Source organism: Ovis canadensis, chromosome 3 (assembly GCF_042477335.2).
Source record: "Ovis canadensis isolate MfBH-ARS-UI-01 breed Bighorn chromosome 3, ARS-UI_OviCan_v2, whole genome shotgun sequence".
Taxonomy (NCBI): domain Eukaryota; kingdom Metazoa; phylum Chordata; class Mammalia; order Artiodactyla; family Bovidae; genus Ovis; species Ovis canadensis.
The window spans coordinates 102,859,443-102,886,722 of record NC_091247.1 but is presented as its reverse complement, the minus strand read 5'-3'; the positions used below and the strand labels follow the sequence as shown (position 1 = coordinate 102,886,722).

The following is a 27,280-nucleotide window of genomic DNA, read 5'->3' as shown; positions in this document are numbered from 1 at the left end:
TTGCCATGTGAGGTTTCAATACTAATTCTTTATTTAAAAAGTAGATGTTCTTAAAATAATGTCAGTATACTTAAAAAATCATGAAGCTTTGAAATAATTAAAGCCCTCTTTCTAAAAGTCTATCTAAGACCTTCTCAGTGTGCACTGTGGATTCCTAAAAATTATGCAGCCATTGTGATGGGTTTTAAGCGGTTCTACCTTAGGATGAGGCGGGCCGAAAGTGCCAGTTCCCACTGCGCAGAGCCACCCCTCCACACCTGAGTGCCAGGTGCCTGGCCGAGCTTGTCCAAATACTGCGTGATGGAGCTGGGGTGCAGTCAGCCTCATCAGATTTTGTAAATTCACACCAAATTCAAACAGGAAAGTAAACACAACTTACAAATTAAAGTATAACCCTGCCTGTAATTTCAAGTGTATTCAGCCAGCTAAACCAGTAATTAGCCTCTTCAACATGTAAATAAAAGGTAATGTTGAAGTTCACAAATTATTCTTTGTTCCTCAAAGCAGTTTGACATTTATTAGTGATAGGTGGTTTCCAAAAAGTGTGTACATTTCTTTGTAAATGGAGAAGCCATATCTGAAATAGTCTGATAATGAAAGTTTCCAAAGATTAAAGAACCACCTCTGTAGCTTCTGCTTCCAATAGAATATTTTTATCCGATTACTGGATGTTAAACCAACATAATCTTTGCTTCCTCTGGGGGCTCCCTGCTCATACGGCCCTGGCACTCAGCACAGATGAGACACACCTGGCTGAAGGCTTCGAGGCTCTGTGACAAAGCATATCTGAGCCTCTAAATTACTTTGTAACAAACAGGTGGATATTTTTCTATCAACTACCTGCATTTATCTTTTGAATAAAATTGCTGTCTTACCAAAATTATTTTATATGTTCTTGATAATGAGATTGTCATTTTCACCTTTAAAGGCTTGAGCAATCGCCACTGATATTTTTTTAAAACGCATGACATAATGGTCTTCATACAACTTGAAATACTTAAAAAAAAAAAATCAGTTTCTTGGTAATTGCAAATTTTGCATCTCATAAAGGGATTTTGTACTAAATTTGATAACTAGCTGATTTAACTGTTAGTCTTAGGATAATATAAAACTATCAACTCCTACTGTGCTACAGGAAGTCATTCCTGTTTGGAATCTCTTTTGCCTTTGGGTCTGCTGTTGACCAGAACATCCCCCAGAGAGCTCCCCTGAGGTCCCAGTGGGGACATGAGGCCTGTCGAAGGCTCATCCTCCTGCAGAGCATCTGCTTTGCCCACTGGGTTGCCATGACAACCTGTGATCAGTGCAGCAGGAGAGGCTGGTGGCAGATTCTCTAGGGAAGGGCCCCCGCAGGCTCTCAGTGGCTCAGTGGCGCTCTTCAAAGAGGTGACCTTGGTGGGGTCACTTCAGGACGCTCCGGCACTGGGAGCTGTGCAGCCACCGCCCAGGCCCACAGCATGGCTGTGTGCCCAGGATGCATCTCCTAGTGGCGGCAGCATGTGAGAGCCGCCTTCTGAGCCAGACGGTTTTGCTACACGCTAAAGGAAGGAAAGTCAGCATTTTGAATTTGAGACCGTTAACAGCCTTTTCCCACAGAGAAAAATGCAGCTTTTTATAAAGTCTCTCAGCAAGAGTAGCACTGTTCCCACTGAATTTTCTGACAGACCCTTTGAACCACTAGTTAGATCGACTTCTCAGAAAAACCCGATGTGAAATACATGAAACCATTATCTTAAAGAAAAAGCCATCCTCCACTTGGATACATGCTGCTTTCAGAAGGGCAACCTTGCAGTCCCAGACAGGCCATGTCCATCTCTCTGCTGCTTAACTACCTTGTTCAGAAAGAAACCCGCCATCTTGCGTGTATTGTTGTAAAGGAGTCTGGCACCCATTTAAACTAATCAACTTTTTTTTTAATGCTATGAAAATAATCATTTCATCTGAGTTTGTCTTTTCTTTTTTCCTTTTTTACTGCTATCATTTCTTGTGCTTGTTTTTTTCCCCAGTGAGGGTTGTCGAAGAGAAAATACAATGAAGAATGTTGGAAGTCGCAAATATGCGTTTAATTCCCTGCAGCTGAAGGCTTTCCCCAAGCATTACAGGCCTCCTGAAGGGACTTACGGAAAAGTTGAAACATGAACACACGGTTTCCTCTCATTAGCTGTTACGTAATAAATGTGGGTACCCTCTAGTCTCATACACGAATTCTTCAAGAAGACCTGAAGGATTGGTTTTTACTTTTGTGTTTTTAAAATATTTCACTAAAGAGTCTATGGAGCATGTGTTTTTTTGCGTTGGAATCCATAGCAGGTATTGTCGGGCTCACTACTGTGGATAGTAACAACTGCCCCTTCAAGTAGCCTTCAGCCGTCACCACACGGATATCCGTAGTTACCTGTATGAACCAAGCCAGGTGCATCTGAAATGCTGAAACTTTTTTAAATGCCCTCTTAGGCAGCTGCTCACCTTATTTTTCTACTGAGTAATTCCAACTTGAACATTGATTTACAACCTACTTTTTAAAAATCCCTATGGAAAATTTAAACAGTAGTTTAAATGATTGGATCCTGGGCAGACCTCTAAATGTGAAATGTTCAAGGGAAGTTGTGGGAAAAGCAGCTTGCTGTCTCACGCGGGCAGGGCAAGTGCATCTGATGCCTCAGCCTACCGGTGCCTACTCAGGTGGAACCAGCAGCTAAAGGAAAAGCTGCGAAGTCAGCCTGAGGTAAGATCTGTCAGAAGACAGTACCTGCAAAGCTACCCACGGTGGGGTCACCACCGTCCCTTAGGGAACAAGGTGTCTGGGGAGGTGGTGAGGCCAGCTGTCTGTAGCCCTGGCCCAGAGCGCAGGACCGCTCATGTGGTATGTCTGATGCCTGTCAGTCAACAATGGGGAATTTTGCATAGACAGTGGACACCTAAATATTTTACAAATAGGTCTCTGGTGGGTTTCTCAAATTTTGGGGGGCTTCGAGAAGATAGTGCAATCATGTTTGAATGTCTGATGAAAGTGTCTTTAGGTCTGCAATAATTGTTACTACCCTCTACTCAATTCTGGTATGTAAGATGGCTGTTGAGAAGGTTGAACTGTCTCCTGAAATGAGATTTTGAAAGGGATTAATGGGCCATAAGACTTAGGAATTTCATAGAAAATTATGTTTGGTCATCTATTCTAAGATGAGTCATCGCACAGAGCAGAGTTTTTTCTTAGTTCATGTTCTGTCAATTGTTTTTATCATTGTGTTTCATGTTATTTAAAAGGCTGTGACAGAAGTACATGTGGCACACACGCATGATGTTGATCCTAAAGAGTTGTGAACCCTTAGAAAGTTCCTGTGTCTGAAATTCTGAATGTTATTCTTCGGGCTCCCTTAGAAATGCCATCGGGCAACAGGTGACAGGCTCAGGCCCGGGGAGCACAGGCAGGACCCCCCCCGTGCAGGGATGGAGGGCAGGCATCAGGCACGGGCAAAGGCAGGTGGCCTCCCGGACCCCCTCTTCCTCAGAGGCCAGTTCCCACACGGAGCCTGCTGTCCCCCGGCGCCCACTGGCGAGTGTGGACGGGTGTGGAGGGCGAGCCGGTGAGGCGCACGGAGGCAGGGAAGCTTGCCCAGCAAGCCCACCGCACCGCTGGTGTCAGCTCCTCCCGCCGTGCCCACCCCCGTCCATCGTGATGTAGTCTTTCACCTCCACCACTTCATTGTCTCGCTAGCTCTACATTTCCGTCTTTACTCACTTTAACATCAGTACCTTTTAAAAAATCCCCTTGAATTTTTAATGTTATTCATACAACTTTCAGGGTTTTTTTTGGTCTGAAGAGCATTACCTGCATTTATCGAAAGGGAACACAGCAAAGGCTGTGTCGTGTTAGCAGTTCTGCATGTGGCACCTCGTCGTGAATGTTCTCCTAATTTTGTCTACATAGTATGGATCGCCAGGAGAGTCTAAGACTTGGCTAATCACATAGAAGATACTCCGGTGGCAGTGTTCCACCTGAGCGTGACTCCCTGGCTCCTGTGTGACTGTGGGTCTCCCAGCGGCACTGGGCACGCTCGCCGAGGGGGGCCACACTGCTCACCGCGAGAGCCGCGGCTCCTCAGGTCACACGGGAGCTTTGCGTTTCCCACAGCAGAAGACAGGCAGTGGTCCAGGTCTCTGTAAAACGGGTTCCATCCAGTGTTCCCTATAAGGCCCCCACTTAGAAATGTTGAGACGTACCGAAAACTCAGATGGGTTCTGTCAAAGCGTCTGCAGCACAGCTGCCTCTGGTTTCCTTTAAAACATGTACAAACATTATAACAGTACAGTTTTGTCCCTACACAATTGTATTTGCCAACCTTAGTGCATTAAGGTACTTTTATTTATTTGTTTTGGACAGTATTGATAAACACACAGTTACTGTTTTATATATTCCTAGCTCATTCAAAGCCATGTATGCTACAAACGTGCGAGTCTCAGAATGACAAATAAACAACTGACAACATGAAACCCGGCCTGAGTCCTTCTGTTGCCTGAGGACGGTTCTGGGGCCAGCACCTGGCTGGACCATCACTGATGGGCACTGCATTGTCTGTAAACATGACAACTCTTGTTTATAGCCCTGCTCGCACGGCAGATTTTGTGTGCACCCTGTAAGAGTGGAGTTCCTGCAGTTAAGCCCTGCTGGCTTTCAAAGCCAAATGCTCTGGGGGCTCCCTGGAACCCAGGCTGGGGAGCCTGACCTGGGGCTCAGCACTCACTCTTACGGGGGGAACCTCTGCACTGTGTACACTGTGGGCTGACCACTGGGGATATGTGATTTAATTGTATTGCTAGTGTACCTCTCTGCCTATCTTGTTGGTTCCTTCTTTGACTCTGGTTGTGGAGTATCTTTTTTAGGTTCTGGTCTTTTTTACTGATGGCTGTTCAGCAGGCAGTTGTGGTCTGGGTGTGCTCATGAGAGGAGGTGGGCTCAAGGCCCTGCTACTCTGCCCTCCTGTCCCGGAAACTGAGGCCATGTAAGCCAAGACCACTGTGCCCTCCACAAGATGGACCACGCGTGCACAGTAAGTATCAGAGACAAAGCCCCTTATGCCTCCAGCAGAAGACAGGAGGACTCCTCAGATCTGTGCTCAGCGCGGACACAGCGGGCAGAAGCCAGGGGCTGGTGTCACGCCTGAGTGCCAGCTAGCTCTGCCGCGCATCCTCCCATGTCCACGAGTGTGGGTGGCTGGCTGTCCGTCTGTGACTCGCCGAAATGCTGCCCCGTGGTCTCGTTGCTCACTGTTGCACCCTGTGCTTGGCACACCTGACTGGGATCTCCCTCGGACAGATTCCTAGCAGTAGAAATGTACAGCCAAAGGATAATTTAAACGTTCTTAAATTTGGGGACTTTTAATATTACCGCAGTACTCACGGGATGTTAGCCTACCACTTGGAACACCAGCCTTTCCCTTTCTCATCGGAGCTGGAGAGGCACCTTGTTTCACTTCCATTTCTTTGATTACTCTGAAACTGAACAGCTTTTATACTACACTCACGCTTCTACTTTTGTAACTTCGACCGGTCTTTTTCACTTGGCTGTTTTTAATACTATATTCTTGTCATATTTTGCAGTTTTTTTAAAAACCTATTTGTAAATTGTCTTTTGGTTTCATTGATGGTAGGTAGGGGGTCTGCGTGCTAAGTTGCTTCAGCTGTGTCTGACTCTCTGTGGCTGTATGAACCATACCCCGCCAGGCTCCTGTCCACGGGATTCTCCAGGCAATAATGGGGTGAGTTGCCGTGCCCTCCTCCAGGGGATCTTCCTGACCCAGGGATTGAACCCCCAGCTCTTATGTCTCCTGCACTGAAGGTGGATTCATTACTGCTGAGGCACTGGGGTCGTCCAGGTAGGGGTCTACAGCAGTGGAAACATACTGTGTGATGATGTACACACCTGTCTTTTTGTCTTGCTGCTTATTCTGAAATGAGTCATGGCTCCCCCAGTGGAGGTGGCCACTGGCCCCATCCTCGTCCATGAAGAGGCTGTCATGCTGTGTCCTCACTGCGGGAGGACAGTGTGCTCGTCTCCTTGCACACCCACTGCTGAAATCCACTTATGGTTCCTGCCTTTACTCTGATACTGAGGTCATGTGAAAAATATTCGCCTGTTCTCCCTTCTAGAACTTTGATGGTTTGCTTTACATTTAGAGCAGTTCACCTGGGACGATTTCTGGCACAAGGCGTGAGTTGTATCTGTGCAGTCAGCATGACTCCCTCCTCTAAGCCAGCCCGAATGCTGCTGCTTTAAAGAGAAGGTGGAAGACACTGGCCTTGGCCACCAGGCACTTCCTGCTGCCCTTCCTCAGTGCCACCCCAGGCTTCAGTTCCAGCCTGCAGTGGGTGACTTGGTTCAGCCAGGCTGCTTGGTTCCCGGGGCAGTGACCAGGGAGGTTCTGATCTGAGGAAGCTAAGAGGAACTGGCTGTTGGGAGTTCCCCTGTTTGTAACTTTGCTAAGGACAAAAACAATCCTGTTGAAACAGTGCTTTTGAAAGGGCCCTTACTTTTGTTACTTTCTTGAAGGCTGTTCTAACCAGTCTCCTTTTTTGAAAAACTTTTTGACACAGTTGACTTACGATGTGTTATTTTCTGGTATACAGCAGTGACTGTGTCTGGGTATATATATTCTTTCATATTTTCCACCAGCGGTTTACACAAGTTACTGAATATAGTAGTGATGTGTGTTAATCCCAAACTTCCGTCCCCATCCCACTTCCCCCGCAGTAGACAGACGCAGGTCTGTTTTCTGTGTCTGAGAGAGTGTGTGTGTGTGCGCGCTTTTTGAATTATGCCTGCCCTGCAGCATGGAATCTAGTTCCTTGACCAGGGATCCAGCCCTGGGCGGCCTGTTTTGGGAGCATGGAGCCTTAACCCCTGGACCATCAGGGAAGTTCCTATTTTCGTTTCGTAAGTTCCTTTGTCATATTTTAGACTCCACACATAGGTGATAAATGTTTCTGTCTGACTTTGATCATCTCTAGGCCCACCCATGTTGCTGCAAATGGCATTATTCCATTCTTTTTTTATCCTGAGTAGTAGTCTATTGTGTATACACCCCCCCCCCCCAATCTTTATCCGTTCGTCTGCTGATGGACACCTAGGCTGCTTCCCTGCCCTGGCTATCGTGAACAGTGCTGCAGTGAACACTGGGATGCATGCATCTTTTTGAATTCGTTTTCCCAGATAGATGCCCAGGAGTGGGATTGCTGCCTCACATGGTAGCTCCATTTTTAGTCTAAGGAACCTCCACACTGCTTTCTGTAGCGGCTGCACCAATTTACATGCTATGTTCTTTGCTGAAACATCAGCCAGAGAGTTGGAACCCTTTTCGGCGGCTCCTTGCACTGCCCACCTGCAGCCTCGCCCTCCTGTGCTGCAGTCCTGAGGTCGCGCTTCCTGCACATGGTGACCCCCCGTCAGGTGGCAGAGTTCCCAGCGCTGCCTTCTGTTCTGGGCTGGCGAGTGCCAGCAGCTGCGCCAGCAGAAGGGCCGGGCCTCACGTCTGGACATCCTCTGGGGGCCAGCACCTTCTAGCAAGAAGCCCTTGTGAAACTCTCCATGTGGAGGGGAACCAACTCTTCCTTCCTCCAAAAGTCTTCCCTGACAAGCCTCTCTGAAGTTTTTGTTTTTACTGCAGGTACTGCTCTTCATTATATGAACCCTAGTCCAGGAGCACAAAGTTCCCCGAGACAGCACAGCTCAGGGTGCTTGACATGCCCCATACTGCTCATGGGAGCTGCCCAGAGGGAGGGCAGGGCTGCCCTACAGCTGGTGATGACGCTCTATATACTTACACCTCCGCTCAGAAGCCCTTTCCCAAAGTAGGAAGTAATTACATTTACAGTGGGTCAAATCGAGTATCTGAGTAAGGAAAACAGAAATGAAAATGCAGTCCCTCAGAGGTGAGACCTGCCTTTAATTCCCACGAGCACCCAGCAGCACAGGCACCAGAGGGGGAGTGATTGCTCCCAACAGGATCCTGGAAGAAGAGCGTCGGCCAGAATAGACCATCCAGTGCTTGGCTTACACTGACTGTGGGTGCTGACAGCCACAGGTCGGCCCAAGGGTCAGCCCACAGTGTGTCTGGGCGTCAGGTGGTGACGTCCAGTGGAGCGCGCAGGTGGGGGCCTTGCTGTGTCCTGAACGGCAGCAGGGCCCTGTGAGGGGAGCCACACAGGGAGCCTCCCGCGCCCACCACTTGGCCTGTGCCACTCAGGGGAGAACCCTCTCCCCAGTCTGAGGTTGGGCAAATGGGTAACAGCTCTGTCTTCTGTTTATTACCGCTCTCGCTACCTGGGCTGTGACACGGGTCCCACACTCCCAAGTCCCCCGCCTCGGGCCCCCTCTGGGCTTCCACATGGATGCTGCCTGCACCAGGCTTCCAGGGGGCCTTTTTGGCCAGTCCAGGCAGGCCTGCATTTACGTACTCGCTGTTGCGCCCTTTAACACCCACCAGCCAGGCTGAGAGCAGGAAGTGTGCTTGCTCTCCGTGAGGAGGGGCCTGTCTGTGTCAGAGAGGAAGGCCGGATGTGGCACTTCACCCCGCCTCCCTAACGCCCGCCTTGCTCTGGGCCTCTGTGGCTCCCTCTCCTGGCCCTCTCGACCTCTGGCCAGCCCTCTCTACTCCATTGGCTGTTGTCCTCCCCCTATCACCAGCACTGTGCGGGTCCCTAGGTTTCTTCTGTCACACTTCATATGCTCCTCCTGAAAAACCTTGTTAGTCATTCATATAGAATAAATTACCAATTATTTGGTAAGCAGTTACCAAATAATTTGCTAATGACCTTTAAATTTCCAGATCCATCCTACACTCTGCCCAGACTCATCTGAATATCAACCACATGCCAGCCATTCTACCCGAGTGTCTCACTGGTGTCCCAAACACAGCATGTCAACACCAAACTCACATTCTGTCCTTCAGACTAGCTGAGCTCTCCTAGGATAAATGACCTCCCCTTCCCATCAGCCACTAAGAGCCTGTCTCTTCAACCCATCCCATAATTTCCATCCATAGTTACAGCCCTGGTCCCTGTCTTGAGTTTATTCTGATCTAGACCACTTCCCCTCAGCTTTCTTATTCCTCTTTTCAAGGCCCATTTCAGACAGACTGCCCTCTTTTATGGTAATTTCTATCCACAAAATGAGCTGACCCTTAAAAAAATAGTTCCTCTAGTCAGTCTTGAACATATACCTATTATATTATGCATATCTCGTTCATCATGTTACATTCATCATATTACTTACCTTTTACTTTGTCTTAGCATGTTACTTTGAGTTACAACAGCAAGTATAATGCCGCACACAGGAGCTACTCAAAAAAGTTTCCTGAAGGGAAAGATGTTTTTGATCAAGTGAAATCTTACCTGTTTCATTACTAGACTATTACTTTTCTCTATATAATCAGCTAAATACATTATAAGGACTAAAATTCAACAGGCTCAAGGGAGAAGGCAAGCTTAACAGCACACACGACAAACACCAGGACAGTGGTTTTTCTCTGGGGGTGAGCAAGAGGGTCTCTCAAGAAAGTCAGGCATTACCGAGAGTTCAGACAATATGCCACTGATCTGGATGCTACTTACATGACCTACTTTATAGTTAATTCATAAGTTATAAAAATACTCTTATTGGGACCAGCCTGACACACCCAGTGGACAGGCCCCAAAATTCTCCAAGACAAAAGGCAGTAGCACAATATATTTAAAGTGATAAAAGGGAAAAGCCTACAAGCTAATAATAATCCACCCAGCAAAGCTTTCATTCTGGTTTGATGGAGAGATCAAACGTTTTACAGACAAGCAAAAGCTATTTAAAGAGTTCAAGCACCACAAAACCAGCTTTACAAGAAATGTTAAAAGAACTTTTCTAAGTGAAAAAGAAAAGGCTAGGAGGAGAAAAATGAGTCAGGAAAGGAAAAGGCTCGCTGCTAAAGCCAGTAAATTAACACCTTACTGACCAGGGAAATTCTGCAGAAACCAGCGCCTGTGGCTGGTGATTGATCATGTAAGTAAATGCTGAACTGTCTCTGGCCAGTCCGTAACCTTTGGGTAACGAAAGACATATTAATGTGTCTCTAGTCAATAATGTGTTAACCATGTACAAAGCCAGTAGGAGCTTAAAGTAGTAAAACCATCTGTATCCTCAATAAGTAGTTACTGGTTATATAAATATTTAAAATATGAAAACTGGTAGTTGTTGACGGAGACGAGCAAAAATGTAGGGTTAGTTACAATGCATTTGAAGTTATGAGATTAGAAACATATATAAAACAATGTACATACACACAAAAACAGAGGAATCATAACTCTAAAGACAGTCATCCAATCACAAGGGAAGAAAACAAAAGAAGGACGAGGAACAAAAAAGAACTACGAAAACAATCCCCAAACAACTAATAAGCTAAATGCTCCAATCAAAAGACAGTGATGGATATTTCTTTAAAAACTAGAACTGAAACTGCCCTATGACCCAGCAATCCCACTACTGGGCATATGCCCTGAGAAGATCATAATTCAAAAAGATCAGTGTACCCCAATGTCCACTGCAGGGGTGTTTACAACAGGACATGGGAGCAACCTAGATGTCCGTCAACATATGAATGAAGATTCCATATACAATGGAATACTCAGCCATAAAAATGAATACGTTTGAGTCAGTCCTAGTGAGGTGTATAACCCTAGAGCCTGCTACACAGAGTGAAGTAAATCAGAAAGAAAGAAACATATTATTGCGCGCGCACACACACACACACACACACACATATGGAAATCTACAAGTATGGTACTGACATACCTATTTGCAGAACAGGAACACTGAGACACAGACACGTGGACACAGCAGGGGAAGGAGAGGGTGGGACAAGCTGAGGGGCACTGAAACATATCACTGCGTGTAAGACAGACAGCCAAGGGGAGTCGCTGTGTAACACAGGGCGCTCAACCTGGTGCTCTGTGACAACCGAGAGGGGTGAGGTGGGTGGAGGGTGGGAGGGAAGTTTAACAGGAGGGGACACATGTATACTTATGGCTGACTCATAACTGCTATAGGAAAAACCAATATGGTAAAGCAATTATCCTCCAATTTCAAAGGACAAGAGTGGCTGAGTAATAGAAAAACAAGACCCAATATATATACATTGCCTATAAGATACACACTTCTGACTATAGACACACAGAGACAGAAAGGAAATGGGAAAACACATTTCATGCAAATGGTAATCAAAACAAAGTTGGGGTAGCAATGCTTACACCAGGCCCCTAAAAACCTTTAAAATGAAGACTAACGAGACAAAGAAGGACCTTTATAATGACAAAGAGACCAAGAAGATAGAACAACTGTTATATATGCACCTAAGATAAGAGGGGCTTCCCTGGTGGCTCAGATGGTAAAGAATCTGCTTGCAATGCGGGAGACCCAGGTTTGATCCCAGGGTTGGGAAGATCCCCCAGAGAAGGGAATGGCAACCCACTACTCCAGTATTCTTGCCTGGAGAATCTCATGGACAGGAGTCTGGTGGTCTACAGTCCATGGAATCGCAAAGAATTGGACACGACTGAGTGACTAACACTTGCACTTTTCACCCAAGATAGTATCTAACAAAAAGGTACAAATCACCATCAGTAACGTAACAGTAGGGTCTTTTATATCTCAACTCCATCAATAGATCATCCAGAAAGAAAATCAATAAGGAAACACTGGCCTTAAATGACATTAAACCAGATGGACTTAATATATTTAGAACATTCTAGCCAAGAGAAGCAGAATGCATTCTTTTCAAGAGAACATGGAACATTTTTCAGGACAGATGATATGCTAGGCAATAAAGCAAGCTTGGCAAATGTAAGAAAATTAAAACCCCTAAACATCTTTTCTGACCACAATTCTATGAGACTAGAAATCAGCTACAAGAAGACTGCAAAACCCACAAACATGTAGAGGCAAAACTATATGCTGCCATACAAGCAATGGCTCGCTAAAGAAATCAAAGAGGAGACCAACAACATAAAAGGAAAACAAACAGAAAGCACAGTGATCCCAAATCTATGGGCTACTGCAAAAGGAGTTCTAAAGAGGCAAGTTTATAGCAACAGCTTATCTTAGGGAAAAAGAAAAATCTGAAATAAGCAATCTATCCTTACACCTAAAGGAACTAGAGAAAAAACAAAACCCAAAGTTGGTAGAAGGAAAGAAATCATAAAAATCAGAGAAGAAATAAATGAAACTGAGACTAAGAAAAAACAAATTATCAATAAAATTAAGATCTGGTTCTTTGAAGACAAACTTGATAAGCCTTTAGCCAGATTCATCTAGACAGAAGACCCAAATCATAAAATTATAAGTGAAAAAGACATTACAACTGACACCACAGAAATACATAGGGTCATAAGACTATACCACAAAGTATATGCCAATAAAATGGACAACCTAAAAGAAATGGAAAATTTCCTAGAAATGTACAATCTCCCAAGACTGAACCAGGAAGAAATAAAAAGTATGAATAGACCAATTACCAGTAATTAAGTTGAATCAGTATTAAAAACTCCCCAAAAATAAAAGTTCAGGACCAAATGGCTTCACAGGTGAATTCTGCTAAACATTTAGAAGAGTTAACACCCATCTTTCTCAAACTGTTCCAAAAAATTGCAGAGGAATGAATGCTTCCAGAATCATTCTAGCCAGCAGCATCACCCTGATACCAAAGGTAGACAAAGCTATCACAAAAACGAAAATTACAGGTCAGAATCACTGATTGAAACAGATGTAAAAATCCTCAACGAAACAGCAAACTGAATTCAACAACACATTAAAAAGATCATACACCATGATCATATGGAGTTTATCTCTGGGAGGCAAGGATGGTCCACTATCTGCAAATCATTCAAGGTAACATACCCCATTAACAGACTGGAAAAAAAAAATTACATGACCAAAAAACAAAGAAATCATGATCATCTCAATACAGGCAGAAAAAGCTTTTAACAAAATTCAACATCATTCATCATACTCTGGAAAGTAGCTACAGAGGGAATAACCTCAATGTAATAAAGGCCACATACAATAAGCTAACGTCACACTTGACAGTGAAAAGCTAAATGTATTTCCTCTAAGATCAGGAATAGGAAAATGTACAACTATTACTCAAAATAGTATTCAAAGCCTTACCCACAGCAACCAGACAAGAAACAGAAAATAAAAAGAAAGTAAACTGGAAAGGAAGAAGTAAAACTATCCCTGTTTGCAGATGACATGACACTATATAGGAAATTCTGAAGACACCACCAAAAAACTACTAGAGCTCACTGATGAATTCAGTCAAGCTGCAAGACAAAACATACAGAAATATATTTCTCTACACTAACAGTGAACTTTCAGAATGAGAACTTAAGAATTCCATTTACCACTGCATCAAAAAGAGTAAGATTCCTAGCAATAAACCCAACTAAGGAGGTAAAAGGCCATTACTCAGAAAACTGTGAGACAGCGAGGAGAAAACCTGAAGACCACACACACAGACGGAACAGTACACTGTGGTCATGGACTGGAAGAGTACTGTTAAAGTGACCACACTGCCCAAGGCAACCGCACACTCAGTGCATTCCCTATCAAAATACCAGTGGCATTTTTCACGAACTAGGACCATCAATTCTAAACTTTGTAGGGAAACAAAAGACCCCAGATAGCCAAACCAATCTTGAGAAAGAGTAACAGAGCTGGAGTTATACTCCCTGACTTCAGACTATACTACAAAGATTCAGTCATCAAAATGTTACGGTGCTGGCACAAAACATACACAGCACAAAGGAGCAGAAAAGAGAGCCCAGAAATAACCCCCCCACACACGGTCAATTAACCTATGACAGAGGAGGCAAGACACACGATGGGCAAAAGATAGTAAGTGGTGCTAGGAACACCAGACAGCTACATGTAGAAGAATGAAATCAGCACACTTTCTCTCACTGCATACAAAAATAAAATGGATTAAAGACCTAAGTGTAAGACTGGAAACCACACATACACAAAAATCCTAGAACACAGAACACTCTCTGACAAACTGCAGCAATACTTTTCTAGATTTGCCTTTTAAAGCAAAGGAAACAAATATAAGAATAAACAAATAGGACCCAATCAAACTTCTGCAGAGCAAAGGAAAGTTATCGACACAATGGAAAGACAACCTTCTGAACAAGAGAAAATACTTGAAAATGATATGCCCAAGCAGGGGTTGATATCCAAAATATATAAACTGCTCCTACAACTCAGCATCAAACAAACAAATAACCTGCTTTAAAAACGGGCAGAAAACCTGAATAGATATTTTTCCAAAGACAACATACAGGTGGCCAGTGGGCACATGAAAATATGCTCAATATCAGTAATCATCAGAGAAAGGCACATCAAAACCTTAAGACAGAATTGGCATCATCAAAAAGAACACAAGTAACAAATGTCGGTGAGGATGTGGAAAAAAGGGAACTGTACACTGCTGGTGGGAATGTAAATTGGTGCAGTCACAACGGAAAATAGTATGCAGACTGCTTTAAAAACTAAAACAGAACTACCACATAACTCAGCAATTCCACCCCTGAGTATATATCCAAAGAAAATGAAAACACTAACCTGAAAAGATACATGTACCCTAATGTTCTTAGCAGCATTATTTACAATAGCCAAACTACGGAAGCAACCTAAGTGTTCATCAACAGATAGATAAAGACATGATATATATACACAATAGAATACTACTCAGCCATAAAAACACAACGAAACTTTGCTATCTGTAACAAGACAGATGAACCTGGAGGGTATTAATCTTAGTGAAATAAGACAAAGAGAAATACTATATAATTTATATGTGGAATCTAAAAAATAAAATGAATTAATATAATAAAACCACCAGACTTACAGATACAATAGAGAACGAACTAGTGGTCATCCCTGGGGTGACAGGAGGAGGAGGGGCAAGACGGGTAGTGGGTCAAAAAGTACAAACTACTGTGTATAAAATACACTACAAGGATAGCATAGAGAACAGAGCCAATATTTTATAAAATCTTTAATGGATTATAATCTATAAAAATTCTGATCCCTGTGTTATACACTTCAAACTTATAAAACATTGTGAATCAACTACACCTTAGTGAAGAAATCAACATCTTACTGACTTTTCTGATATATTTAACAGTAAAAATTACCTGTTAATCCATCGTTTAATGAAAACTTTGAAAAGAAAAAATTTAATTCCACTTACAATAGCATCAAAAAGAGTAAAATAATTAGGAATAAACCTAACCAAGGACATAAAAGTCTTATACTCTGAAAACTACAAAATGTTGCTGAAATTAAAGACAGAAATAAATGAGAAGACATCTTATATGAATGGACTGGAAAACTGTTTTGTTAAGACACCAATACTATTCAAAGTGTAGAGATGCAAAATATTCCCTATCAAAATCCCACTGGAATTCATTAAGAAATAGAAAAGTCCATTCTAAAATACACATGGAATCTCAAGGGACTCTGAACAGCCAAAACAGTCTTGACAAATAACAAAGTTGGAGGCCTTGTACTTCCTGATTTCAAAACTTAACAGAAAACTACAATAATCAAATCAGTGTGGCAATAGCAGAAAGACAGACACACAGTGCAAAGGAATAAAGAGCCCAGAAATAAACCCTAGCATTGATGGGCAATAACTTTCAACAAGGAAGAAGACCATTCAGTGAGGAAACAACAATCTTGTCAACAGTGTTTGGAAAACTGGACATCCACATGGAAAAGACTGAGACTGGACCCTAACCTTACACATATCAACTCAGACTGGAACAGAGACCTAAACATAAGAAGATGATGCAACTAGGAGAAAACTTAGGGGAAGAGCTTTCTTGGACTGGAATTATTTCTCGGCACAGGCAACAAAAGTATTAAACAGATAAACTGGACTATATCAAAAAACTACACATCAAAAGAACACACTCAACAGTGAAACAAAGTGGGAAAAAATACACTCAAATCATATATGTGGTAAGGAGTTAATATCTAGAAAATGAAAAGAACTAGAATTTAATTAAAAGATCAAGCAATGCTTTTTATATAAAGTGGGCAAAGACCTTGACTAGACATTCCTCCAGAGAAGATCTCCAAACAGCTAACAAACAAATGACAAAACAGTGCTCAACATCAGCAGACTCGGAGGACAGGGAAGTGGGCAGTTGTTTAGTTGGTAAAGAGTTTCTGTTTTCTAACATGAGAAGAGTTCTGGTGACTGGTTGCATAACAAGGTGAATTACTTAACACTACTGAACTGTATCCTTAAAAATGGTTTGGAAGAGGAAATGGCAGTCCACTCCAGTATTCTTGCCTGGGAAATCCCATGGACAGAAGAGCCTGGTGGGCTGCAGTCCATGGAGTCACAAGAGTTGGACAAGACTGAGGCAGAGAAGGCACTTGCCAGAGGCCCCAGAGCTTTTGACGGCAGAGCCAGAACTGTGGCTGAGCGCTCCCAGCTCCCAGGCCTCTTGATTCTGGTCTCTCTCACTAGACATGTGTGTAAAAAGCTAGAATCTAAAACATGCCTGAGGGCTTCCCTAGTGGCTCAGTGGTGGGGAATCCGAGTGCCAATGCAGGAGACACGAGTTCGATCCCTGGTCAGGGAAGACCCCACCTGCCTCGGGAACCTAAGCCAGTGCACCACACTTACTGACCCTGTGCTCTGGAGCCTGGGAGCCGCAACTACTGAAGCCCACGCACCCCAGAGCCTGTGCTCCACAAGAAAATCCACGGCCACGAGAAGCCCTGTGCCGCAGCTAGAGAGCAGACCGTGTTTGCTGCAACTAGAGACAAGCCCGGCACCAACAGAGGCCCTGGACAGCCAACAAGAAATAAAACCGCTAAAAAAGGAGACCAAGATGGTGAGGTTTCCATCATGTACATCCCACCACAGTAAAATATAGGTACTAGGTAGTACTTAAATGCATCACAGACCCATACGCAAGGCGAAACCATGAAGCACTCAGGTGAAGACAGGAATAGACTTCACAAGCCTGGAATAGGCAGAGGCTTCCTTTAGATACACCAAGAAGAGAAACTGGAAGTCATCAAAATTAACAATGTGCTCCAGAAGACAGGATTAAAAAGATAAACCACAAGCTGGGAGAAAACATGTGGTTTTCAAAGGCCAATCATTTGTCTTTAAGTAACTTGTATACCTAATGTATAAAATAACCTCTTACAACTCAACAATAAAAAGACTCACTTGAAAAATGGGCAAAGGATTTGAATAGACATTTTCCCAAAAACATACAAATGGCCAATAAGCACACAAAAACATGTGAATATCATTAACCATTCGGGAAATGGTAGTCAAAATCCCAGTTAGATACCACTTCATATCTAGCAGAATGACCACAATCAAAAGGGTGAAAAATACAGTGAGGCGCTCCTATGCTGGGTGCATGTACACACTTGCAGTTGTTATTTCTTCTTGCTGGATTGATCCCTTGACCATGATGTAATGTCCTTCTCTCGCGCGTGTTAGTCACTCAGCTGTGTCCAACTCTGACCCCATGGACTGTAGCCTACCAGGCTCCTCTGTTTATGGACTTCTCCAGGCTAGAGTGGACTGCCATGCCCTTCTCCAGGGGATCTTCTCGACCCAGGGATCGAACCCAGGTCTCCTGCATTACAGGCAGACTCCTTTCCAGAGTCTGAGCCACCAGGGAGACCTTTAGCTCTTGTAACAGTCTTTATTTTAAAGTCTATTTTTCCTCATGTGAGTATTGCTTCTCCAGCTTTCTTCTGATTTCCATTTGCATGTAATGTCTTTTTCTATCCCTTCAGTTTCAGTCTATATGTATCCCTAGGTCTAAAGTGGGTCTCTTGTACACAGCATACATATAGGTTTTTTTCTTGCACTCAACATAGGAGCACCTCAATATATAACGCAAACGCTAACAGCCATAAAAGGCGAAATCAACAGTAACACATTAATAGTGGGAGACTTTAACACCCCACTTACACCAATGGACAGACCATCCAGCTAGAACATTAATAAAAAATGCAACCCTTAAATGACACACTAGACCAGAGAGACTTAATTGATATCTTATGGGACATTCCATCTGAAAGGAGCAGAAAACAATTTCTTCTCAGGTGCACACAGAACATTCTCCAGGACAGATCACATCTTGGGTCACAAATCAAGTCTTGGTACATTTAAAGAAACTGAAATTGTATCAGGCATCTTTTCTGACCACAACCCTATGAGATTAGGAATCAATTACAGGAAAAACAAAAAACACAAAGGCATGGAGGCTAAACAGAATAAGCAACAGATTGCTGAAGACGCCAAAGGGAATAAAGAATGTAAAGACAAGTGACAACAAAACATGATCCAAAACCCAGAGGCCACAGCAAAAGCAGGTTTGAGAGTTTAAAGCAATATAATGTTACTCAGGAAACAAGAAAAATCTCAAATAAGCAATCTAAACTTACACCTGAAGCAACCAGAGAAAGAACAAAACCCCAAATTAGCAGAAGGAAAGAAATCATAAAGACCAGAGCAGAAATAAATGAAATAGAGACAAAGAAAACAGTAAAGCTCAATGAAACCAAGAGCTAGTTCTCTGAGAAGATGAAATTAAACCTTCAGCCAGAAAACTGATAAACCTTCAGCTAGGTTTAGAAAAGGCAGAGGAACTAGAGATCAAATTGCCAACATCCACTCTTGGCACACACTGTTGGATCACGCAAAAAAATTCTAGAAAGACATCTACCTTTGCTTCATGGACTTTTACTGTGTGGATCACAACAAACTGGAAAATTCTTTTTTTTTTTTAAATATTTATTTAATTATTAACTTATTTGGCTGCACCAGGTCTTAGCTGTGGCACACAGGATCTTTAGTTGCAGCATGTGAACTCATGATTGTGGCATGTGGGATCTAGTTCCCTGACCAGGGATCGAACTCAGGCCCCCTGCATTGAGAATGCAGAGTCTTAGCCACTGGACCACCAGGGAAGTCCCTGGAAAATTCTTAAGGAGACAGGAATACTAGACTACCTTACCTGTCTCCTGAGAAACCTATATGCAAGTCTAGAAACAACAGTTAGAACCAGACATGGAACAATAGATTGGTTCAAAATTGGGAAAGGAGTTGTCACCTTGATTATTTAACTTACATGCAGAGTACATCATGCAAAATGCCAGGCTGGAAGAAGCAGAAGCTGGAATCAAGACTGCCAGGAGAAATATCAACAATCTTAGACATGCAGATGATACCACTGCAGTGGCAGAAAGGGAAGAGCAACTAAAGAGCTTCCTGATGAGGGTGAAAGAGGAGAGTAAAAAAGTTGGCTTCAAACTCAACATTCAAAAAACTAATAAGATCGTGGCATCACTTCATGGCAAACAGAAGAGGAAAAAGTGGAAACTGTGACAGACTTTTGTTTTTTTGGGCTCCCAAATCACTGTGGATGGTGACTGCAGCCATGAAATTAAAAGACACTTTAAAAAAGAAAAGATGCTTGTTCCTTGGAAGGAAAGCTATGATAAACCTTGACAGTGTATTAAAAACCAGAGACATCACTTTGCCAACAAAGGTCCTATATAGTCAAAGCTACGGTTTTTCCAGTAGACACATACAGATGTGAGAGTTGGACCATAAAGAAGCCTGAGTGCTAAAAAATTGATGCATTTGTGGTGTTGGAGAAGACTATTGAGAATCCCTTGGACTGCAAGGAGATCAAAACAATCAATCCTAAAGGAAACCACCCTGAATATTCATTGGAAGGACTGAAGCTGAAGCTCCAATACTTTGGTCACCAGATGTGAAGTGCTGACTCACTGGAGAAGACCCTGATGCTGGAAAAGAGAAGGCAAAAGGAGAAGGAGACAGCAAAGGATGAGATGGTTAGATAGAATCACTGACTCAGTGGACATGAATCTGAGCAAATTCCAGGAGACAGTGGACAGGGGAGCCTGGCATGCTGTAGTCCATGGGGTCGCAAAGAGATACAACTCAGTGACTGAACAATAACAGCAAGACTCACCAAGAATAAAAGGAGAGGATTCAAATCAATAAAATCAGAAATGAAAAAGAAGTTACAATAGATACCACATAAAGACAAAGCATTTTAAGAGATAATACAAGCAACTACATGCCAATAAAATTGACAACCTAGAAGAAATGGACAAATTCTTAGAAAGTTACAACCTTTGAAGACTAAACCCAGGAAAAAATAAAAAATACAAACAGACCAATCAAAAGTACTGAAACTGATTAAAAATCTTCCAACAAACAAATAATCCAGGATCAGGTGACTTCACAGGCGAATTCTATCAAACATATAGAGAAGAGTTAACAGCTACCCTTCTGAAACTCTTCCAAAAAAATTTCAGAGAAAGGAACATTCTCAAGCTCATTCTACCAATACAAGGCCACCATCATTCTGAAACCAAAATCGGACCAAGATATCACAAAAAAGATTACAGGCCAATATCACTGATGAACACAGAAGCAAAGTCCTCAACAGAATATGATCATATTGAATCTAAAAACACATTAAAAGGATCATACACTATGATCAAGTGGAATTTATACCAGTGATGCAAAGAGTTTTCAATATCTGGAAATCAATCCAGATACACAACATTGTTGTATAAATACAATGTTGTGAGATATACAACATCAAGAAATTGAAGAATAAAAACCATATCATCATCTCAATAGGTTCAGAAAAAGCTTTTGATAGAATTCAACACTCATTTATGATAAAAATTCTCCAGAAAGGGGGCACAGAGGGAACCTACCTCAACATAATAAAGGCTATATACAACAACCATAGCAAACCTCATTCTCAATGGTGAAAACCTGAAAGCGTCTCTTCTACGATCAGGAACAAGACAAGGATGTCCACTCTCATCACTTTCATTCAACATAATTTTGGAAGTCCTAGCCATGGCAATCGAAGAAAAAGAAATAAAAGGAATCCAAACTGGAAAAGAAAAAGTAAAACTCACTCTTTCCAGGTAACATGATACTATACACAGAAAATCCTAAAGATTCTACAGAAAACCACTAGATCTCTTCAGTGAATTTGATAATTAACAGAAATATCTTGCATTCCCATACACTAATAACAAAAGATCAGAAAGAGAAATCAAGGAAACAATCCCATTTACCATCACATCAAAAAGAATAAAACACCTACCTAAGGAAGCAGAAGATAAACTATAAACTCAGAAAACTATAAGATACTGATGAAAGAAATAAAGATGATACAGATGGAGAGATATACCATGTTCTTGGACTGGAAGAATCAATACTGTGAAAATGATGACACCCCCCAAAGCAATCTACAGATCCCATGCAAACCCTATCAAATTAACAATGGCATTTTCCACAGAATTAGAACAAACATTTTTATAATTTGTATGGAAACATCAAAGACCATGAATAACCAAAGTAATCTTGAGAAAGAAAAATGGAGCTGGAGGAATCAGGCCCCCTGACTTCAGACTACAAAGCTAGAGCCGTCAAATAGTATGGTACTGGCACAAAAACAGGAATATAGATCAATGGAACAGGTACAAAGTCCAGAGATAACCCATGTATCTATGGCAATCTAATCCATGACAAAGGAGGCAACAATATACAACGGAGAAAAGACAGTCTCTTCACTAAGTGGTTCTGGGCAAACTGGACAGCAAATGTAAAAGAATGAACACCATAGACAAAAATACTCAAAATGAGTTAAAGACCTAAATGCAAGGCCAGATACTAAAAACTCCTAGAGGAAAACATAGGCAGAACACTCTGACATTAATTAGAGTAAGATCTTTTTCAATCCACCTCCTAGAGTAATAAAAATAAAAATAAAAGGGACCTAATTAAAAGCTTTTGTATAGCAAATGAAATCATAAACAAAATGAAAAGATAACCCTCAAAATGGAAGAAAATATTTGCAAATGAAGGAACCAACAAAAGATTAATCTCCAAAATGTACAAACAGCTCAATATTAAAAAAGCAAGCAACTCAGTTAAAAAAAAAAAAGCACATAAGATCCAAATAAACATTTCTTTAAAGAAGATAGATGGCTAAAAAGCATATGAAAAGATGCTCAACACATCACTAATTATTAGAGAAATGAAATCAAAACTACAATGAGGTATCACAAAATGGCCATCCAGAAGCAATAAACGCTGGAGGAGGTTTGAAGAAAAGGGAACCCTCCTACACTGTTGATGGAAAAGTAAATTGGTACAGCTACTATGGAGATTCCTTAAAAAACTGAACACAGAGCTACCATATGACCTAGCAGGGCTTCCCTCGTAGCTCAGTTGGTAAAGAATCTGCCTGCAATGCAGGAGACCTGGGTTCGATTCCTGGGTCAGGAAGAACCCCTGGAGAAGGAAATGGCAACCCACTCCAGTTTTCTTGCCTGGAGAATCTCATGGACAGAGGGGAAGCAAGAGTTGGACACGACTTAGCAACTAAACCACCACCAGCAGCCATATGACCTAGCAATCCCACTCCTGGGCATATATCTGGAGAAAATCATAATTCAAAAACATACATGCACCCCAATATTCATTGCAATGCTATTTACAATAGGCTAGACATGGAAGTATCCTAAATGTCCATCAGCAGAGGAGTGGATAAAGAAGATGAGATACGTATATACAATAGAATATTACTTAGCCAAAGAAAAAGAACAGAATTAGGCCACCAGCAGCCACATGAATGGTCCTAGAAGCTGTCATACTGAATGAAGTGAGACAGACAAATAACCCTATGGCACTTGTATGTGGAATCTTAAATGATACAAATAAACTCATCTTTAAAAAAAGAAAGTTGTAGATGCAGAAAACAAATTTATGGTTTCCAGGGAGTAGAGGGGGAGGGGATAAACTGGGAGATGAGGATGGACATGTGTACACTGCTACATATGCAACAGATGAGGACCTACTGCACAGCGCCGGGGACGCAATACTCTGCAATGGCATGTATGGAAAAGCAACCTACAAAAGGGAAATAGACACACACACACTCACGACTGACTCATTTTATTGTACACGTGAAACTAACACCACTACTCCAATAAAATTTTCAAAAAATAAAAATGACTTAAAATAGCTATAATATAAAAAACAAACAAAAATATGAAAAATAACAACTGCTGGTGATATGGAGAAGCTGCAATCCTCATACATTGCTGGTGGGGATATAAAATGATATAGCCACTGTAGAAAAGTTTGGCAGTTCATCAGTTAAAGCTGGAGTTATCATATGACACAGAAATAAAACATGTCCATGTAAAATTCATTCATAAATGTTCATATCATTAGTCATAATAGCCCCAAAGTACAAACCACCCAAATATTCATCAACTGATGAATGGTTAAATAAAATGTGGTCTATTTATATCATGGAATATTATCCAGCAATAAAAAGAAATGAAGTACAGATGGATGCTACATATAGATGAACCTTGAAAACATGAAGAAAGAATCCAGTCACAAAAGGTCACATGTTACATAATTCTAAGTTTATGAAATGCCCAGAATAAGTGAATCTGTAGACAGAAAATGTGTAAGTGGTTGCTAGGAACTGGGGTACCCAAGGAGAGAAGGGAGTGCCTGCTAATGGAGAGAGGGCTTCTCTCTGGAGTGGTGTAAATGCTCTGGAATTGGACAGTGGCAATGGCTTCATGGCTCTGTGACTACTAAGAGAAAAAAAAGCTGAATCTTTGAGTGAATTTTAAGATATTTAAATTTCTCCCAGTGAAGCTCTCAAAAAAGCTGTAGCTAAGAAAAGATAGGGCTCTAAAACATAATTTGAGTTTCTTAACAAACTTAACCTTTAATAAAAGTTGTGGCACTTAGATATATACAAAAAGTTATTGAAAAAAATCTATCATTTTCTCTTTCCCAATGAATAATATATAAAATAGACCTCAGTGATGTTCTGCAACAAGGACCAGTGCTGATGTAGAATTTTCACTTTGGGTGAACTTTTAAGAAAGCAAAGAGCTACAGAATACCTTGACTGTTCTAACTCCGTGAACTGCAGATCTATGAAGAAGCAATGGCTCTTCTACCATCCTTCAATCCTGAAAATAAAACTGGAAACTCTGATTCATATCTGGCTCTACTGTATTATGTGACTGGAATAAAATCACTGTGATTGTAAACTTTTTCAAGTATTTCATAATTTTCAGTCTTGCCTTCTAAAGTCAACACCTGCTGTTTCAGTTTGCTCTGAATCCTTTCCTTTTAGGATAAGGCCCACCACTCAACCAAGGTGATTCTGACATGAATTACCAAATACAGTGCCGAAGACCCAGCCCTGGCCAAGATCATGGGGTCTTGTCCCTTTTCCCACAGGGACTGGCCCAATTCAAGGGCAGTTGTTTCAGAGAAGACAACAGTCCTTTTGTGGAATCTGATTAGTGGACCCCAGAAAAGGAGGTTATCTTTCTTCTTTTGGGATCACAGACTTTAAGGATGTGTGCTTTGGGGGGACACTGGCCTCTTCCCCATTATGGAGAGAGGGCCAGCCTGAAAATGAGGTCAGGAAACAGAAAAACACTCAGGAGAGGAGGCCAGAAGGCCTGGCAGCACAGTCCCAGATGTGGATCCAGCTTTGCCTAATGAGTGGCGTTAACATTTCTAGGTTGTTACTGAATGAATCAGTGCAGGGGAAGCATTTCTTCACCAAGCAGTCAAACACAATTTATTTTAGAACTGAATAGTACAATCTGAATAAAAGAAAGTTTTACCCTAAACTTCCCAGATGGATATTTTCTCATCAGGCTGCATGTTCATCTTCACAGCCCCATCCCTGGCCTCCACAGCATTGAAAGGATGCACAAATCTGTGTCATCTAGTAGAGAAGTCAAGCTAGAAACTAACAATCTTTCCATTCCCTGTGCTTCAGGAAAAGTCTTAAAACACACATCTATTATGTTCTCAGCTCACAACTATTCAATTAAATTTTTATTCTAAGAATAACTTAGAGCAAGAGAGTCATTTATACCTACTGAAAACCAGAACTCATCCATTTTCTTGTTTCATGGAGGAAAAAACTGGTCCACCTGAACAGATGTAACAAAAAGTATGTTTCTTATTTTGGCTTCTCTGGATTAATGACCAGAGTCCTTTGTTGTTTTCATCTTGGTTTCAACATAGTAGTATCAATATCCTTTTCTTCCCCTGAATCTTGATCTGGCATCCAACTGAAAATAAATACACAAGTAAATCATATTTTGGACACCATAATCAAACACAGTTTTGGTAACAGGTGTCACTACATGTGAGGAATAAACCAGCTTCCAGCATAATTAAAAACTGTCACAGCTCGGGGGGAGGAAAAAAAATAACAAAGAGGAAAAGAAGGCGTTAAAAACAAAGTTCCATTTACGGTCACAGTAAGAATTTTCTTCTTGAGTCCAATTTACATTCATCTTTTTTTCTGGAGTACATTCAAGATACATTATTCTTCTAACAAAGCTGATTTTCTAATTAAGCTTTATTTGGGTTAATATTCAAGTGTTTTAGAATCTTTAAATAGTAACTGAGAAAAGAGCCTTGAAATATATGTTACACACAGCCATTTTGAGATTACAAATCCTTAAATTACTACTCATAGGTCAACAGCATATTCTTTGACGTAAGCCTCACAGTACAGCCACTTCTTAAGTGATGCCGCGGGATGGAGGGTCCTAGTTAGTACAGAAGGCGAAACTGCACAGTCAGTACCCATTCCACAGACATCTCAGAGGAATGGATTAGTTTAGAGCTAAACCCTATTAATGAGGACAACACAGCCAGTGCGGGATAAACCACTATTTCCTCATCTGAGCATTAGATATAGTAGCTAAGAGCCACATTTTCAGAAAGCAAGTAATCTTCAAACAGGGGAATCATGATCAGGATGATGAGAGGCTATTATTAAGAGGGCACAGCCAATTCAAACTTACCATTTTACCTTCACTCTGAGTTACATACCCATTGTTTGAAATATTAAGCAAAATTACCAGCACAATTTAAATCATTTTATTTCAGGTTTTGGCCAACTGAAGTTGCAACAGTTAGTTCCTCACACTGGAGGACTAACAGTGAGTCCTAGTCTTGAAGAAAGGTTGCAAGGATCTCTTAAATCTGCTATAAAGTTCCCAATACTGCTCTTTCTGGAGTCAAAGTGTGAGTGAAGTTCTGCCTCATACTGATGTTTAGAAATGGTCAGAAGCATGCTAACTTATTACTCAAGATTATTATAAATGTCTGCAGAAGGCAAATAAAGCTGTGGAAAAGTTTTATATGTTCTGATTTCTTAATGTTCTTTGGAGATCAAAACCTGAGCTTCAGGATGGGAATTAACAGGGAGTTTATTACAAATCCAGTCATTGTGATTAATAAGGACACCTCATCGCCTCCTACACTAACTGTTCTTTATGACTTCTCAATTATATAAACATGATTTAACATTCTTGAAAGGTCTAAAGGCTTCCATTTTACAAGGGTAACAAAACTGTGTGGGAGAAGGCAAGAAAATCCTCTTTTCCTACATTAAATGACAGGAAAATATGGCAAAGAACTGTGTCACCTGAGAAAGCATTGCCAATTTTAATCTCACTTTACATCTCCCTGGATCTGATTAGTTAGCAAAGTTTTTCTCTGGCCTCCCAGATCATAATATCCTATATGCTCTGCTTCTCCTGTCAACAAAAGGAAAGGGATTTAAGTGCTGCTGACCAATCGAGAGCAAGTTAAAGTTACTGCTGTTTTTAAAGGGATGTTCATTTTTGTGATTTCTTATTTTCTTTTCACAAACACAAGGCTCCTAGTTTCTATTCCAAAGACCTTTGTGAATCTTTGAATCAAAGAACACTAGAGTAGAAACCATGAGATTTGTAATGTCCTTCAGGCTGTCTCTCCACAGTCCATCACTACAGATTCAGACACAGATGCCAACATTCTTTCCAATCACATCAACATGTAAGGCACAGCGCACCCTTTAGACCCTACATTATGGCTGTGCAATCGCCAAATGGCCCAAATACAGTGACCAACATCAACTCTTTCCCATTTATACTTGCCAAGACCATGGTCTTAACTCTTTTTTAGAAATTCATGAAGTTCAGCTACTGTGGTCAGCATAATAGAACCATCAGCTGTGGGTTTCCATGAACCTCACATTAATTCACTGGGTGAGAAAATATACATTTTTTTTCTAAGTGACATCACTGCAACCTATTTAT

The 27,280-nt window shown here is 41.7% G+C and overlaps 2 protein-coding genes, 1 long non-coding RNA gene and 1 other non-coding gene across 11 annotated transcripts in view; 2 read left to right on the top strand and 2 right to left on the bottom strand.

The window, feature by feature from the left end:
* Positions 1-4,488, top strand: part of INPP4A (inositol polyphosphate-4-phosphatase type I A) — a 117,655-nt gene extending 113,167 nt beyond the window's left edge. For all 8 annotated transcript variants that reach the window (XM_069583887.1, XM_069583886.1, XM_069583882.1 and 5 more), the window contains one exon: positions 2,007-4,488. In XM_069583887.1, the coding sequence (XP_069439988.1) occupies positions 2,007-2,139 (133 nt within the window). In that variant the 3' untranslated portion in view covers positions 2,140-4,488. The remainder of the gene's footprint in view (positions 1-2,006) is intronic.
* A 390-nt stretch (positions 4,489-4,878) lies between these two features.
* Positions 4,879-26,336, top strand: LOC138437141 (uncharacterized). The gene is made up of 3 exons (XR_011255790.1): positions 4,879-5,045; positions 5,646-5,753; positions 26,085-26,336. It is a non-coding gene; the product is annotated as an uncharacterized lncRNA (long non-coding RNA).
* On the bottom strand, positions 18,964-19,036 carry TRNAE-CUC (transfer RNA glutamic acid (anticodon CUC)). Its single transcript has one exon. It is a non-coding gene; the product is annotated as a tRNA-Glu (tRNA).
* COA5 (cytochrome c oxidase assembly factor 5) overlaps positions 23,069-27,280 on the bottom strand; it is a 33,723-nt gene continuing 29,511 nt past the window's right edge. The window contains exon 3 of the mRNA XM_069583899.1: positions 23,069-25,255. Within this exon, the coding sequence (XP_069440000.1) occupies positions 25,214-25,255 (42 nt within the window). The 3' untranslated portion in view covers positions 23,069-25,213. The remainder of the gene's footprint in view (positions 25,256-27,280) is intronic.